Source organism: Psittacula echo (genome assembly GCF_963264785.1).
Source record: "Psittacula echo genome assembly, chromosome: 2".
Classification (NCBI taxonomy): domain Eukaryota; kingdom Metazoa; phylum Chordata; class Aves; order Psittaciformes; family Psittacidae; genus Psittacula; species Psittacula echo.
The window spans coordinates 109,480,827-109,498,965 of NC_137737.1; the positions used below are offsets into that span (position 1 = coordinate 109,480,827).

Below are 18,139 nucleotides of genomic sequence, written 5' to 3' on the forward strand. Positions count from 1 at the left end.
CACACTGCTGTATTGGTTTTTTCTTCTTTTCACTCTTCTCCAACATGCTTCATTGCATGTAGAGGTTGATGTTCTGTATCAGATACCTTCCACTGTGACTGTTCTAAAGCAGTTTGAACCTTCAGAACTCTCGGGGAGCATCTGTCCAGAATAGACTCACATCCTCATCCCTGTAGTTCTTGGTGCTGTTTTTCCGGGTGTTTTGTTGGTAGCCAGAGTTTAAGGGCAAGGCCAGAATAGTCTCACATCTGACTTCCCACTCAGCCGGACTGAATTCCAGCTATTCATATATTGTCTGTGGGTGTATAGCTTCATCATGTCCCACAGGCCAATGAACAGGATCAAACCCATCTGTAAAGCACCATCTCCTCAGGTACAGTGCAGTTCAATCCCATAGATACAGCTGCTGGCAAGGGAATGGCAGAAGCAAACGCTACTGCTGTCGCCTCCAACTACTCACTCAGGTAAAAAAGCAAGGCATTTCATATGCAATAACTGGAATTAAGTCTAGGGCTTGCACATGGTCCCATTCTTAGCTGTTTTATCTCTTCAGGAAAGATAAAGCCGAGTCCTAATTGCTTGACACCAGTAAAAATCACAGGTTTCAGGAGTAAAGTATTATAAGCCATCCTAGCAAGGATCCACTTTGGGTAATGACTTTCAGTTTACGTGAAATCTTTATTCCAGAGTTTCAGTTGTCTATAGATGTCTTGGTTTTCAGACTAAATGAGTTGAATTGCTTAGTTGTGTGCTGCTAACGTACTGGTAATTTTTATGTATAGAGAAGTTCAGATATGGCTATATAGTACAAGGAGTGAAATAGGTCTCATAGGAAGCCTACTATTTGCTTGAATTTGCACTGAATTTGTCTGTGCATCCATAATTTACGGTGATATCCTAGTCATAAACTACATCTAGCAGAAATCTTTGGCTGTCTCACCTGTTCTCTGTACACTAATTCAGCTTCCCTGGGATAGCAATTAAACTTCTGACTGGCATCAGCAGTCTCCATCAGCTGGAGAAATATTCAGCTATCATCCACTGACTATGCATGCGCAGATTTTCTAACTCAGTCCATCTGAAGAGCACGATGAACCATTTTTAGTCTCACCTCTCTCCTAGGTTTCAGGAAAACCTTTACTGTATCCTGCTGGGCAGCTAGAGGCACCCTACTTGCAAACAGAAATGTCCGAACTTATGAAAAGATCACCAGGACTGGCTTTTAGACCTCAGAGTACATGGAATATTAAATCTGTGGTGCTACTGTGTGCAGTGAAGATAGTTTGGGTACTCTGCATAGGTTTCTGCAGGATTTTAGTTAGCAGTTATGCCTGTTTCTTAACCCAGTGTTGCTTAGGTTTTTGTCGGATAAGGTATCTGGCTTGGCAGTGGTGGGGGTATGGAAAAATCATGTTCTTGGCAGAAGTCCTGATGGTGTAGTACATAGATTTCAGTAGTTCTCATTTGGGATAATGATATCCATAACTCACTCTGGTATTATTCCCTTGGGCAGTTTAAAACCTTTATTTCAGTTTTGTAATAGTAAATCTCTACATCCTCTACAATCTCTACATCCATCTGCTATATGAAAATAGTTTTTTATTAGGAAAACACATGCTCTCTTTTCATACCAGTTTTTTGCATGTATAAATAACAATACAGGATCTGAAACCCTATTTCCAAACATTCCCCCCCAGATCTCCATAAAGTAAGGAAATAAGTGCATGGTAAAGAGAGTAACAATTCTAAGTCTAACAAGCCAAATCAAGCACCGCACCTCTGTGTGGGGAGCTCAGGAGCTGCAGTTGTGAGGGTCAGGTCTGCTTGGATGTGCCTACACCAGTGTTTTGTGTTGCAGTTGTGTGAGATGCAAGGGCACTGCTGTTTGCACACCTGTTTAACAGACAGTAAATCAGAAGGCCGAGGCACATCTGTGTGGGTAGAAGAACTCCTGCCTTGTGCCTTAATACTTACTTGTGCTCAAGTTGTGCTTTGCTGCTTCTCTGAAGCTGTGGAATTAGTCCTTTTGCTCAAGAGAAACACTATTATGTTAATTAAGTTTACATTTGCACTTTCATTTATTCCTGTATTTGTGAACTAAGTTAACAAGTTAATATGAGGCTGCCAAATTAGGAAGATATTGCTTACGTATCTCATCACTTGAACTGTTCAAAGTAGTGCATTAATTTGATCTCTTCACAAATATTAATCTGCCTTGGTATTCTCCTGAGCACCCATTCACTGAGCTAAAACTTCGTGTTTGCATGCTGATGTTTGCTCCTGAGGGCTCATCTCCCTAGTGAGCATGTTTAAACAACTGAAGTGTTCTTACAATGAAACATTCAAATTCAAGCCTTTATTATTATGCAATCTGGGATTATTTTTTTTTATCATTAGACTTCCTTCTGAACTGAGTGGTTGACACTCCCTGTTCCAAATTCCTGTCCCATGAGCTAGTTGTTTGGAAATACTGGCTAGGAAGACAAACACCATGACTGGGGGTTTTTTTATTCTCAATCTGGAGAAAGGGCTTTTTCACTAGGTATTTAGGATTAAACTGTAACCAGAAGGCAGGCTACAGAAGAAGGATAAATACCAAAAGGAAAAGGAGAGCTTTACTTGGTAGATTGATACAGCTGGAAACGGTGGGCCCGATCCAAGGTGCTTTGGGAGTCGGAAGATTCTTGTGCATGACTTAACTAGTTTCTGGATTAAGCCTTGCATATGCCCTAGGAGAGGAATGCATACTTGCTCCAGCAGCATGTGTGCTCTAAGCACTACGAAAAGCTAGTCTCTATTGTGACAAACTGGGGGTTCATGCACACATTTGCTATTCAAAAACATATTTCTGATAAACTTAATGTCTAAACAATTTTAATGGAAAACAAGACTACTTTGACTTGACTCTCCAGTCAGATCAGTTTCCGTACAGAACTTCGCTCTTTGATCCATGTCCAAGAACATATTTATCAAGGAATTTATATAGCCGTTTAAATTCACTTCCTGATGTGAATTAAAATGACTTTCATGTGCAAAACCCCTTGAAAGTTCCTTGTGTGTGAAGTGAAGATTTCTCCATCTTTTTCATGTGTCCCGTGATCCTGTGATCTTCTCCCTCCGAGTCGTCCTGCTGGGCAGTCCATCTCTGCTGCAGGAGAGCTGGATGGATGAGCTTCCCCTTTGCCCACAGGGACAGAGCACAACGTGATGTGCTCTTCCCAAGCACTGACTGAACACTCAGGCTCTCTTGGCTGCACAAGGAGAACGTCAGGGGTTTGTCATTTTTCTTGGGGAGTACTTGTTTTGTTTTTCAAGCAGCTTGGCATTTAAAATACCATAGCCACTTGAACAGTGGGCAGATCCTGCAGGTTGCTATGTTGCAAGTTGCCAGGTTCTTGAAAGCACCCGGAGAAAAACTAATGCACCAAATCCCTCCCGTCATTGTGCTTCAGCCGTTTGGAGGGCTCAGCCAGCTACAGCACTGAGAGCACAGCTGCCTCCAACAGCGACGGTGGCCCAAGAATTGTTTTGTTGTCGTTTCTGCAGAGGAGCGGCAGGAGCTTACATCATTTCCAGTAATGAAGTGCCTGGGGTTCTTTTATGACTTGCACACTCTGCTTCTCCAGAGCTGTACAGTATGTGCTGCGTGACTCCAGGAAACTGAGGATTTGTTTTGACTTGCTAAAAGAACGTTTGCCGTTTCTCTTTACAATTTCACCATATGACTTGTCAATTCTCTCCCCCTCTTAAGAATAACTTCAGATTTAATTAGCTGAGTGCAAACATCTTTCATTGCAGTGTGGATTAGACTCCTCATTGAGTACATTTACCAATAGAATGAAAGAAAGACATCTTAATCAGGCATTTCTGTATTTGTACTGCTGTGTCCAGAGTGCATGGTAACAGTTGAGAGACAGTTGCTATTGACTCCCTTTCTAGTGAGGGATGACCAGTGATGTGTGGACAAGTCTTGTTAAGGCTTGCATTTTGGTTTTGATGCTCTGTCTCCTACCTAAGAGCGCTTTCTGAGTGTGTTTCATTATCATTTCCCTGTCTGCTATGTAGGAAAAATTATACTTATGTGCCTTGCTGGGATGTCCTGAAATTGCTGGCATGTCCCCAGGAGTTCCACAATGACCTTGCCTAGCATATTTTAAATGGTGCAATTCATACTTTGCTGAATTGCAAAGTAGCACTGCACACCAATCTCTATTAGACAAGTTTGGTATCAGCTTCCCAAAGCATTACCCGGATATATGCATGTGTATGTGCTTTGAATTTTCAGCAGTGAATTTCAGTTTGCATTTCCACCGCTCAGAGAACATTCTCCAGACCATGAACCACCTGGGTTGTTTCTGGGATATCATCACCCAAGAAGCAGCCTCCACAACTCTCTATAAGTCCCAGAGTAAATGCTTGTGCTGCAGCAACAGCAGCTGATTTACCTGAATGTGCACAGTCACACCGAATGCTTTTTGGCACGATCAAAACCAGTGAAGAACGGCACAAAATTCACAGTCCCCTTTGTAAAATTGTCATCCTTTCTGTTAGTTCCAGATATTGATCTTGTCATAAGCACTTTAAAAAACACCTTTAACCCCTAATCCACTAGTCAGTTCCACAGAGTTAAAATATGACAAGTTCATTTTTAGCCATCTCTCCTCTCAAAGATGCTGTGGTTTCTGTTTGATTTTTCAGAAGTGAATCATAGTTTCAAAACCCTCACTGCCTTAGTGAAACACTCTTTTTTTCCATTAGCATTCAACGTGTTTAACATGGGTTCAGACATGTTATCAGAAACTTACACTACAGTCCCTAAAAAAATCCCGTGTGATTTCATGCCCTGGAAACACCTTTTATATTGTAACTATTCCTACAGCTATCTGGAGATGAGGCATATGGATCTGAGCTAGTCAAATTAATTCCATAATGGCTTCTGGCTCAACAAGCATGTACAGTACAAACAGAAAGCAGAACAGCTGTAGTAGTTACCTTTTATGTGGGTGGCATAGACGTCTGCCAATTAAAATGATCTGATGATTCATTTCTTGCCATATGATTACTGTTAATAAGAATTTATGTTAACACGTTTGTGTCTGAACTTTGCACAGGTTCATGCCTGCATTTATTTTCTTAAAGAATAGAGTATATCATGGTTGGTTTTTTTGTTCTTAATGGACTTTTCTTTCCTCATTTGAAAGCATTCCAAGGCTTCAGTAACGCAAAGACGCCAACTATCCCTTAAAGGAAGACGTTTCTATCTCCATGCAGTGCTTTCTGCATGTCATTCTATATATACAGGCCTATAGGTTTTAACCTGGGAATGTCAAGCTAAGCTTCTAAGTCCATACACCAGCACTTAAAAGAGAGCAGAAAATAGAAAATAGAAAAAGAGGAGTTTCTCTTAAACTTCTATTAAAGCATCTTGTTATAAGCATTTATACTTACGCTTTCCTTTAAGTAGTCCCACTCACTGACAGGCCATTGACTTCATTACACTAACTTCCTGTGTATAAAATCAAGCAGTTTTTCTCCAGAACTGATATATTTATGGTGAGAAATTTAGGCACGGCAAGTGCTGTTTTCAATGTCTTCAGAGGCTCACAGAGCATTTCAAAGTATTTGAGAAGTCTGTGCAACAAGTGAGATGTTTTACAGAAAGAAATACACAGGTTTGAGGGTCCATCTCTGAGCAGAAAAATGTAGTTTAAAATTCCAAATAAGCTTGGTAAATACAGTAGGACAGGGTAGAGACAGAAAACAATTGCAATAAGGCTGTGTGAAGTACAGTTCAGCTAGGATAAGTGGTGAGAGACTTATCATTCTTGTGAATCTCGTTTGGAAGCCATGAGCAGAACAAACATTTTGGTGCAAGGACTTGTTCCCATGGGACTTAGAACAGTTACTAGAACAATCCTAAAGAGACTAAGGAGGAAATTGGCAAATAGATAATTTCTTTCCCTCTACTGGCAATTCTGCCACTCACATTAGCAGGAACAGAGGACACCAATAAGCAAGGTATTTCTATGGCCCTTACATTGGAGCTTTTGGGGGTTCTGTGGCTAACTATGTCCTTCTTATATCTGCTCTTTCCATGCTCACTGATGCTTTGTGATCCTATCTGCATCCATTTTCACTGCAGCCTTGATAAATCAAGGTCTCTCATATGTTTTTTTCCAGTGTCATCCTGCATTACCACCTATAAGAAGACACCGCCTCCAGTCCCACCAAGAACTACCACCAAACCATTTATTTCTATCACAGCCCAGAGCAGCACAGAATCTGCCCAAGATGCATATATGGATGGGCATGGACAGAGGGGAGATATCATCAGTCAGTCTGGACTTAGCAACTCCACGGAGAGCTTGGACAGTATGAAGGCGCTGACAGCTGCTATTGAAGCTGCCAATGCACAGATCCATGGCCCTGCAAGTCAACATGTAGGGAACAATACTGCCACCGTCACCACCACCACAACCATTGCCACTGTTGCAGTAGAAGATAGAAAGAAGGACCACTTCAAGAAAAACAGATGCTTATCTATTGGAATACAGGTACAGTACAGTACATGGATTATTGCCTGCCATTGTTTTGGATCTCTACATCTGGTTTACTGCTTGTTATGCAATGTTTTGTGTATTTTTCTTGTTTTCCTGACAGGTACCTATGTAGAAATTGCAGCAGCATAATCATTCTGCATGGTACTAATGATGTTTTCCTAATTTATCGTAAAAACGTCAGATGCAATGATTTGTTTAAGTCTCCTTGCTGCTTGTTATTCAGCTTTGTTAAATTACACACATGAGCACTAATCTATGAATCATAACACAGCGGGGGTCAGAAAGGCATGAATTAAATCACTGAAAGGGAATGTGTAAAACAATGATTTACATTACACTATCACCCAAAAAAATATTTTCATCCAGCCTCAGTGAATTAATTGTCACTGCTTATTCATGCATTTCATAATGACCGGTAGCCACTTGAATGAGGCAGCATTGTTCCCTTCTCAGCCTCAAGAGCAGAGGGTAAGTTCCTTCTGAGTTGCCCTTGTGAAAGAAAATTACATTTTGTTACCTGTAGTGGAAGGAAACAAGAAAATTAACCCTGCCAAACTCCTATTTACAGAATGAAGAAGAGCAAATAAACCAGACCAATGTAATCTGCTTTCCTAATTAACCTTTCCCATACACGTACCCCCCCAAAAAAAACCCTAAAAATAAAAAAAAAAATAAAAAAGAATGTGTGTAGGACTCCAGCTATCTGCTTGCAAGATTAACATTTGCAGTGAAGTGCTTGAACTTACAATCAACTGAGAATCAACATGGGTTTTGATGGGAGATGAACCCCAAGCAAATAGAATAGGAATCCACAGCTTATCAGCCTGAAGACATTGCAGATCGAGGTTGTACACACAGCACTATGTGCCTGGACAGGCTTATCTGATTAGCAAAGCCTAAGAATTTACCATGAAATCTTTGCATCAGCCTGATGAGATGAGAGGTGCTGTGTAGAAGTATGCCATCCCAGGGGCACCTCCTGGGGTAGCTGTGACTTTTTTCTTACTTCTTCTTGGAAGGGCAGTAATTACCATTGCCTGTGGGTTCAGTTCTCTGCCTTGGTTGTAGCCTTTTTCTGCTTCACAGATGTTTGTTTGGGATATGTTCTGAAAGAAGGGCTGATGTTCAGTGTTAAACACAGGTGCATGATCCAGGTGGGACAGGGATAGGGAAAGCTCTTCTATTACTTATTCCCATTCACAGCCAAGTCTAATGTTGTAATTCCTCATTTCACTGAGCAAGGCAACTAAGACTCCTTCTTAGCAGGCAAACACCCTGAAAAATGATAGGCAGAAAGAAATCATTTCCATGTTTGCAGAAGCCAAAATGAACAACGGTAATGTGAATCATGTCTCTTGAGACACCATCTCCCTGCTGTCTCTTCTTCAGGTAGTGTTTCTGCAAGTAACAAATGCTGCTTTTGGAAGTATAGGGGCCTCAGTGTCTTGAAATCTGAAGCAAATAGAGCCCCAAATGCTGTTCAAGTCTTTGAAATTTTGAAATTTACAGATGACCAACATAATCATATGTGAAAGCTGCCTGGTCATGAGACGCTGCCAGGGTAATTTTTGTGTACAAATAAATGGAGATGCCAAAAACTGGGATTACATGAAGGAAAGCCTTCAGCAGTGATACAGTCTTACAGGATTCCTGCCCGCACACCATGCCACCCTCCCTGTTGTGCCCATCAGTGAGATTTTTAGTCAGACAGGCTTCACAAATGAAACTACTTTGCTAGTCTGCTGTCTGGTCTATTTTGCAGCATCATTGCACAAGCAATCATGCTCATGGTACATCTTGAAGAGGTAGCGTGGGAGTGGAAATACCATAAAATAGCTGTTGCTGCCAGAAATTACTTCTTTTAGAAACAACTGCCCTAAAATAGGTAGGTATGCTGTCAGCCCTCACACTGGCAGTGTGGAGCAAGTCTCTCTCCACTGACTGTAAAGAGAACCTAGCTTAGGCTTATACTCTACTCAGACCAGGTATGCACCTTAATTATAGCTTGGCCCATCACTGTAGAGCAAGGCAAGCTGAAGAGGCATAGTCTTGGTTTTCTTCCTCCTCTAACAAACAAAGCTAATGTGTATTGATGATGAACTTCCATGTGCGTCCTCTGCACCCCTCAGTCACTTCTGGTCACTTGGGGCTGCACCCCAAGCCTTTGCTGTAAATCTGTTTAGCAAAACACAAAGTAAAGCAAAAAAAAACAACCCTTCCATCAAAAGACTCCTTCTCTCTCTCAGTTATAGGATTTAAGGCATAGTTATCTCCCCAAAAGCCTCAGTACCAGGTAAGTACCTCAATTCTTTGAGCAGGTCTGTAACTTTTCATCCCTCCTTGAGCATTTTTCCTGCATAGGCTGTTCAAGTGGCTCTCAACAAGCTTATTTACTGGTGGAAGAGATGCTAACTACAACAGAAGGTACACCCAGAATCAGAGTGAATCCACAGGTCACTTTGTAATCCTGCTGTGGTCCAAAAATTCTGTGTGCCAGAAATCTTTTTTCTTGTATGACAACTAATCTCATATATAGCATTGGCAATTAACAACTGCACTGATTGGACCCATAATTTTGTGATTTTTCTCAAAGACGTGTCTTAAATGTGTGTTAAATCTTAACTTTACACCATTGGTATATATCTCCTCAAAGAGATGGGGAGGTGATATAAAGTTCCTGCCTCTGCTCCTGGGGACCACCTGTTTGCATGATGAAGCAGTAAAGAAAATGCATCCAAAAGCAGCATCTGTTTTCTTTAAGTCTTATCTGTACAGTGCTCTGATATAAACACTGAAAATAAACACGTAATTTTGACATGAGTTCATGTATGTACACATACACAGACTAACAGGTAAAATCAAACAAACAGAGCATAGTAAGTGGAGTTACAGCTGCTCAGAGATTTGATCTGGCAAATGTGAGCATCCAGACTCCAGAAAACATTGGATAAAATCCATCTGCATTTTGCAGGCTGAATGTTGTCTTACCAGAAATGATTTGTAGATTAACAAGAATAGTGAATATTCACTAATAACATCAGAAATGGGCACAGCACAGGTAAACTATCTGACTAGATGAAGGTACTTACAGTACAAGTTATATGTGCAGACACTTATTTTGCATAGAAATTGTAAGCAGCTGGGCTATATCTCTGTTAAAATACGTTATAATTAGCTGGATAATTCTTTTTTAAGGTTGATGGTGCTGAAGAGTCCAATAAATCAGTTGAAAATAAAGCAACCAGTAAGTTCCAGTCCATAGGAGTTCAAGTAGAGGAGGAAAAGTGGTGAGTAAAAGTTAATAATGTTTTTCTAAAGTAAACAATTATGCCGCAACTAATTTTTAAGAGCCCTAGTTCCTGCACACATGACCATATTAACCTGCTTCCTGGATGAATTGTTAGATCATCCAACTGAAAAGCTGAGCCTTATAAATGCTGTAGCTCTTATTTCTCAGAAGGGACTTTTCCGGACCACTGGCAGAAGTGGAAGAAAAGTGCCACATATTTTAAAGGTCAATGTACTTTTAATAAGCTCTTTTTCCCCAGAAAATCTACCTAAACAGCGAAAGGTGATGCAGATTGAATACTAGTCTGGGGGTGGCTGCAGCAGCATGGAGTTGATGGGGAAGTTTCCATTGTTTTTCAGCAAAATAATTCCAGCCACGTGGAGCAGTGCAGTGGCAGAGCCAAACTGATTGCTTTTGCTCAGGTATCTCACCCAGACATCTCTGCATTACAACTGCTTCCTTATGAAAAAATGTTGAGATTAAAAAGCAAGCTTGTAAAACTCAGTTCTCTCTCCAGTCTGCAGTGCAACCTGAATTAGTAAACAAATATGCTTCAATTAATATATATATATATATATAAAATAGTTGTTGTCTTTAAGGGTTGTATTTCTTTTTGGTGACAAATTGCAGTTAAATTGTAGGGCAGCATAAGTGTGGATAGCACTTCCCAGACACATAAAGTTTCTGAGTGCTTGACCACAACTGTAAATCTTAATTCCTGCCCAAAACTGGACTTGGTGGCTGAAGAAAAACTGGACTCTCCCCTCACCTCTGAGCATGCAGGCCTGCCCAGTGATGCTGTGGCTGCAAGCACCCACCCAAGTCTGTTTGTTTTTCATTTCGTTTGGCTGCAGCATAACTTTTGGGTCCTGGAGCCATTTTGCTTATAACTCCTTGTCCTGTACTGTGGGAGAAGCCTCAGGGTTTGTCACTGAGGGAAGAGTCACCCTTGCAATCTCTCCAGAGAAAACCTAGTCACAGTAAATCTAAGCTGACAAAGTTAGGGTCCTCTGCCCTCCTCTGGCCCACCAACTGCAGTAGTGAGTAGAGATGTCCATTTCACACTGGTTTTTGACTACCTCTGCTAAAAATACCCTAAAAAAAAAACATGTTATCTACACTATTTTCAATTCAACAAAATCTCCCCATGAAGTAGCAGAGTATTTTCCTGTGGTTTTAAAAGGCTGAAGTGATTTCAGCAAAAAGAAACACGATTTTGCAATGACCTTACTAGGCTGTTACCAAGTTCCTCATTAACCTGCTAAAACATCTCTTGCTGGCAGACATTTCTTTATGTGTTAGACCTTAGCCCCATTTACCCAGAACTCTTCCAGCACTAGATAAATGAGCACATTAGAATAGATAAATAGATGCTGAAGGACTATTTCCCTTCAGCCTGAGCGCAAAGGAAGTAAGTACCCCAAAAGCCCAACCTTCCCCTTCCCCTCAAAGAAAAACCAAAACCAATTCAAACCAAAACACATTGAAATGATGAAAGAAAGAAATGGCTGTTTGTAAATACCTTACTTCCAAAGTCCACTTTCAACTGCAGTTTTTATTACTCCAGATAAAAAGGTAAGATGTGCCTGTGAGGGTCTGTCCTGAGAACAGTATTTCTGCTTTACCTCCTGACAGATGTGTTTGGGGGTTTCCTTGCTGATAAAGTTGAGGTTGCTGCTGCTTGGAGCAGACGGGCAAGCAGCAATCTATCATGGACTTTCAGAAGTGAACTGGCTGATAAAGGACAGCCCCTAATCTCCAGAAAATGAGTGCACTCAAGACACAAAGGGTTTATAATCACAGTTTGGCACCATATTCCTTTTTTTCTTTAAACACAGCAGAGCACGATGTATTGATTATCTGTTACAGAAATAGAATTGTAAATACAGTGCATTCTTCCCTATCCCTGCACCATAACATCTGCAGCTCTGAAGAAACACCCTTTTGAGTTGAATCTTTGACAAATGAATTTTTTTTTAAATAATCTTTCAGGCTTCAGAAATATTACATAAATATAAAACAAGAAGAGAAGAATGACACAGAAAAGAAAATAAATACAGTAAATTGATCATGTTTCCTTGCCAGTTTAAGCTACGAAGTGCAATGTTATAAAAGAAAGCTCTCTGCTTAATGCACCAAAAGCCTACCATACAAAATTTGTTTCAGTCCTCTTTGCTTCCTGCTCTTTCCTTCCCCCTTTCCCTCACCTCAAATGACTGTCATTCTCACACTAAGGAGTCTTACCTCCTCATGTTCTTCTACATATTCCTGCTTCTGTGCTTGGACCAAATAAGCAAAAGATTCTGCTTCCATTTCTTGATCTAAGGTAGCTCAAGAACCAATCATCTTCGGAGGACAGCTCTATCTCTTCCATCTTCCATGTTGACTCAGACCTTTCATTAGTCCTTCACTCTCTGTAGCCTGGGCTTCCTGCCAAGATCTGAGTCCTGCTCCTCCTCCTGTACAGCTCAAAGAATAAATGTGCCTACCACTACCTGACCATTTTACAGCTAGATCCATCACCGCTATTCATATTATCTTCAGTCCTTTATGCTGCCTGATCTCAATAATATTTTACACACCCATTCCCTTAGTGCAGCTGTACAATTTCTGGCATTTATATATAGAGGACCTCTGTCCAATCCTTCTTGTAGAAAAAAAATTGGTATGCATTTCTTTCAACCTCTTGATCTTCCTGCTGTTACTTTCTTATCTCTCACCTGATCTCCCCCATGATGCTAATAAAACCCAAGCCAAATCTTCCTCCCCTTTCCTCACATGACCCACCCTTTCCAGGGCATTTTCGAAACATTTATCTACTGAAGCTGACGAGTTCAATCTCAGGGCACTTCCATTTCCATCCATTTCTGTTTGTCCTTCCTCTCTACCTGCAACTTTTTGACCTCAAGGGAGCACCTTCCATTCCTCATTTACAGAAGATAATTGAGTTGTTGGAAGGCAACCGGTTCTACTGAACTAGAAAAGAAGTTATATACTGTGCCAGGCTGATTAGCACACATCCTTATTGAACAAGGGGCTCTCATTTTTAGTTTCTCTTGCTTCTTTATATTGTCTGCCTTAAGATGTCCTCCCCCAAAATTGTCTTGCTTATTGCTCTAGTCACATCATCAGCTGGTAATTTTACTTGGTTTGCCATCACAAGAATTTATGAATGCTGAAAAAATGGTAGTTTCTGAAGTAAGAACACTGCAATGGGAGACGAAAACCATAGACAGATGGTCCTTCACCATTTTCTCTGGCTTCTGTGCAGCCAGGGAAAGTGCCCGCACCTCTTGCTGTGATATAAAGTGTGGCTTACCACACCATACCTCTTGGTGTGGTATAAAGTGAAATGATTTAGAATGGTGGTGGGACTAATATTTCCACTTATGCCAAGCACACGTATAAACTGGGAGAGGAGTGTCTGGTGAGAAGCTCTGCAGAAAGGGAGCTGGGGGTGCTGGTTGGCAGCAGGATCAATAGGAATCAGCAGTGAGCCCTGGCAGCCCAGGGGGCAAACCGCACCCTGGGGTGCATCACATACAGCATAACCAGCCTGTCGAAAGAGGTGATTGTCCTACTGTATTCAGTGCTGGTGGGGCCTCAACTCGAGTGCTGTGCGCAGTGCTGGGCCCCACAGTTTAAGAAGGATGTGAAAGTCCTTAAATGTGTCCAGAGGATGACAACAAAACTGGTGAAAGGGCTGGGGGGAATGTCCTGTGAGGAGTGGTGGAGGACTTTGGCTTGTCTAGCTTGGGGAAAAGGAGGCTGAGGGAGACCTCATTGCTCTCTACAGGTTCTTGAGGAGGGGAAGTGGAGAGAGAGGTGCTGATCTCTTTTCTCTAGTATCAAGTCACAGAACACGTGGGAATGGTTCAAAGCTGCACTAGGGAAGGTTTAGACTGGGCATTAGGAAGCATTTCTTTACCAAGAAGGTGGCCAGACACTGGAACAGGCTTCCTGGAGAGGTGGTCGATCATTGTAGGTCCCTTCTTAACTGAAATAGTCAACTCTAAAATTGCCATAAAGGATTAGTTTCTCTGCTAAGACTCTTAGTGATGAAAAGACTATGTGAATCAGAGGAGAGGGACAGAGCAAAGCACACAAGATTGTATAGTTTGAAGATACATAGCTGAACATCCTGCCGTTAGAAGACATAGTACTGTATCTGCTAGCTCCTGCAGTTTGTTTTGTTCTGCTGACAGCGGCTGCAACCTTAGCAGAGAAGCCCACAAACAAGGCAGAGTACAACCAATGTCTAAATTGAGTCAGGCTGAATTCAATGTAAGTGCCTCTGAGGCTCACCATGCATCAGTTGCTGTGAAACCTAGATCTTTTCTGGGTTTTGGATTGGGTCTCTTTTAGGAAAGGAAGAAGTTCTCTGAGTTGAAATGAAAACATGTTTTTCAAAAGAAAGCGAGAGATGACTTAGAAGCAGAGAGTTGAATGCTAACAAGTGACCCTGTTGTTGCTGTTCAAAACACATCATGCTGTTGTTCTCCATACTGGTTTATCCAGTCTGAGGTTTCATGGCTTTCTGCACCTTAGGCCACGTATCTGCTGCAGTCCTCTGAAGCTGTAATTATTTTGCCTTGTCCCTGCAGGGCACAACTGAGTACAAAAGGGCCAGGCCTGAAAGCAAAGGAAGAAGCAAATCTCTGTTTTTAACAAATACAAGCAATTTCTGAAAACTTTTTTTTTTTTTTTTTTTTAATGTAGACCTGTAGGTGTAAAAACAGTGAAAACTTAGGCAATGGCTTCATCCGATCTCCTGTGGTATGGAGTTTTAACTGAAAGCAAAACAAAAAAGGCTCATGTGGGACACAAATGGTATTTTGTAAGAGTAAAACATCCTGGAAGTGAGTGAGAAAGCCATGTCAGAGACTAAAATTACCATCTATTAGGCATTTGATATAGATGTGCTGGAGGCAGGCAGATAGTGGGTGCCTTCCTGCATTTCCATTTCATTCAACATGCATTTCCTTGGGAGTATTTTTTCAATTTTGAACTGATGCTATATTCTATTGCCAAGTTGTTTTTCTTTTGAAGACAGATAGGTTACACAATCTGGTGCCAAGAATCTGTCAAGCCAGCCTGCAGCATACCATTTTATAGATAAAACAAAGGCAAAAACAAATCAGGTCATTCTGTTCAATTTTTTGAGCAGTCTGGTTTTGGTGGTAGTAGCTCATAGGAAACCCAGTAAAAGTACACTCCTGAAAGCTTTGAAATGTAGTGTCTCCAGCAATACATCCTCTTGGCAAGAAGACCTTAATGTTTTCACATTTGGGATTTGGTGCACACTGAAAAGCCAGGGTGTTAACTGAAAATACAAATGGTTATCTGAAACAAGTATATCAGAGTTCTAGGGCACTGGGGCAAGCAAAAGGCGGCTGTGACGTTTAGGTAAGGGCACAGAGAAGAACGAGCCTGGATTAAGGCATTTGCTTTTCTCTCCATACCATGGAAGGTGTAGAAGCATACACTGTGTACTAATGCCTTGGCTCTCGGTGAACCGTGACTAAACGACTAAAAGAAACCCTCTGTGAGCATGTGTTTGTGAGGACACACAGGGATTTCTCTGTGTGTGTATGCATGCACACACTTCAGCGTAGATAACGTCATTTGTCAGGTTGGTGGCCAAATAAAAGCAATTTTTTTAAAAACTAAATAAATTGAAATGAAAGATATTCATTATAATGTCAGCCTAAAGCTAAAGTCTTTCTAACAAATAATAACAGTCTAACAGCTCTTGTCTGCCATGGGACAGTAGGAAATACTTGGGAGAGTGTATAAAGGAAAAGTACAAAGGGTGTGTATAAAGTACTACTTCTCCCAGTGGACATTCCCAATTTAGCAGTCTGTTGTTCAGGGACTTCTTAAGCCAGATATGACATCTGTGTAATAGCTCTTCCTGGACCTGGCTCCTGTGAATCTGATTAGGTTCTCTTTGAACCTATTTTTACCTTTGGTTTTCCCAAGATCCTGTGGCAATTTAATTACACATTGTGTGAAGAAATGCTTCCTTTTGATAGATGTAAATCTTTAGACTTCTGAGCCATGCGACTGGCTACCTTCCTCCTCACAGTCTTTGCACTCTCAGAAATGTTGAAACATCACCTAGTCAGGATTTCATAGGTCTCTCATATCTCTCCTCAGCTACCTGTTTTCTCAACGAAGAAATGTCTTTCATCCTGTGGAAGCCATACCATATCTCCAATGATCCTTGTCCTCCCTTTTGAACTTTTTCTGCTGTATCAGTGCGTAGCAAAATGCTTTGCTCTGCTTGTCAAAGGATAAATACTGCTAAGCTGAAGAGTTCTCACTCATTTTTTTCAGTTTGCTGGTGCATATCATGCAAAACTACAGGTGGATTTTCCATCCTTTAACACACCTGTTTCAAAAGAATTGCCACTGAAAATGTTTGCATTCTAGGCCATTATAAAAAAATATGCATACAATTTATTATTAACATTTTCTAGGGATTGATGTGACTGAAAAGTTAATTTAACCTTTCTTCTGTGGAGGAATTTGCCTTTTCTTTTTTAATTGGATAACCCTTCTTAACTCATGCTTTGCTTTGCTCTACTCCTTTTAAAGCCCCAGATCAACAGCCACTAATTTCCTCTATCAGCAGGACCTAGTACAGTCCTTCTTGAAGTCAGTGGCACTCCTCCTGAGGTATCTGGGTGCATAAAGTATATAGGACATGAAATTCTCCCTCAGCATCCTTCCATCTGCTCCCTCCCCAGCTGCAAGTTTTGCTGTGAGTTGCACTTGTCTAATCAGCTATTGCTCTTCAGTGGAAGGTGGAATATAAATGGAGTGAAATGGTGCCCAGCATCCAGCTCCACTATCTCCTCAGCATTTTGCATGCTGCTTGATCTTAAACTAAAAATAGAACTGGTAAAGGCAAAACAGCCAAAATATCAGAGGGAAATAGATCTTAACACTGGTTTCAAGAGTAAATGTGAGATAATGAACAAATTAGAAGTGAACTACCTGCTGCATGACTGCACAGGCATCCTGGATTACTAAGAATGAGTGGGAGTCTGCCCCTGTTCAATTGAAAACTATATTAATTCTGAAGCCTAAAAATATTTAGGTAAAAATATTTAGGTAATTTACTAATTTAAGTAACATCTATGTTAATTACTTTACAGTTCTATCTTCTTTATCATCATGGGGCAAGACAGATGTCTACTTTGCTTGTTTTCCTGTGTTCCTCAGTGCATCAGTTTCGAGAGTTACCTCTACTCTATGATTATTTGCCTGCATATTTTCCACTCATTCCCTCCACAATTTACTGCTTGTTGTATCTGCTCACTACCACCTCCTGCAACAGCATGAGATGTGTCTTACTCCTTACACTTCCCTCTGGTCCTTCCCCATCAGCCTCTTCACCTCGGATGCCTTGGACTGCAGAATTTGGAGTGTGTTTACATAAAGAAAACTCACTCAAACCCAAAGCCCCAAACCTCCTCTCTCCCCTGCTTTTACCTTTATCCTCGAGGTTTACTCTCTGCCCTCAGAGGATCTAACACAGGGAAACTATGCAAGGTGAAAGGAAGCTACCCTCAGGGTGGCAGCCATCCCAGTGACGGTAACACAGGCAGTGACTGAGAATGGTATCTTTGGTGTAAAAAAGAATACTGCTTTGAAACAAGATTGAATGTGAAAAACAAAATGCCTGAACACTGGGAATGGGCACTGAAATTGTGTGAGATGGCAGTGATATTAGCAGGTATGTAATTGTGAAGAGCAATTATGAAGAAGCAATACAAAATACTTATCTGGGTTAAAAATATTTCTTTATAAATGGAATGTATAGCATTATGTAGATAGTGGACCCATTGGTATTACTATCTTATCAGTCTCACATGTATGATTTTTAAATGTGGCTTGTGAGTTTGGGTGTGTAACTTCAAAGAGGTGTAAGTTTTACAAGTTGAAAGATAAGCCACTTCTTAAAATTAGGCCTCTTTAACTTTTCATTAATCATTAACCCAAAATCCTGAGCTACTGACACCATTAGCTGTCTCTTGGGCTAGCCTCTGGTTTTTCTAAGCCACACAATAATAAGGGGTACTTCCTTCAATAAACAGTAAGCCTACATGGAAAAAAAGAGAGGCTTGTTTGTTGGCTTGCAATGAGAAAATAAGTTTATGCTGATATTTCAAGAAAAAGCACCCCAGTATGACTGCCAGTCTTAGGAGGAGTGGCAGAATCTCAGAAAGTTTTCTTACTGAGTTACCTAGAAAAAGCTGCCTAAACATTTTATGTTTGTGGT

At 40.9% G+C, this 18,139-nt stretch overlaps 1 protein-coding gene across 2 annotated transcripts in view; it reads left to right on the forward strand.

Moving 5' to 3' along the window:
• The window catches only part of DLGAP1 (DLG associated protein 1), a gene marked incomplete at both ends in the record, with an annotated part of 138,962 nt that overhangs the window by 106,562 nt on the left and 14,261 nt on the right, over window positions 1-18,139 (forward strand). The window contains 2 exons of one of the 2 annotated variants that reach the window (XM_080610083.1): window positions 6,143-6,554; window positions 9,756-9,847. In XM_080610083.1, coding sequence (XP_080466209.1) covers window positions 6,143-6,554; window positions 9,756-9,847 — 504 coding nt within the window. The remainder of the gene's footprint in view (window positions 1-6,142; window positions 6,555-9,755; window positions 9,848-18,139) is intronic. The other variant, XM_080610084.1, reaches the window with a different exon arrangement.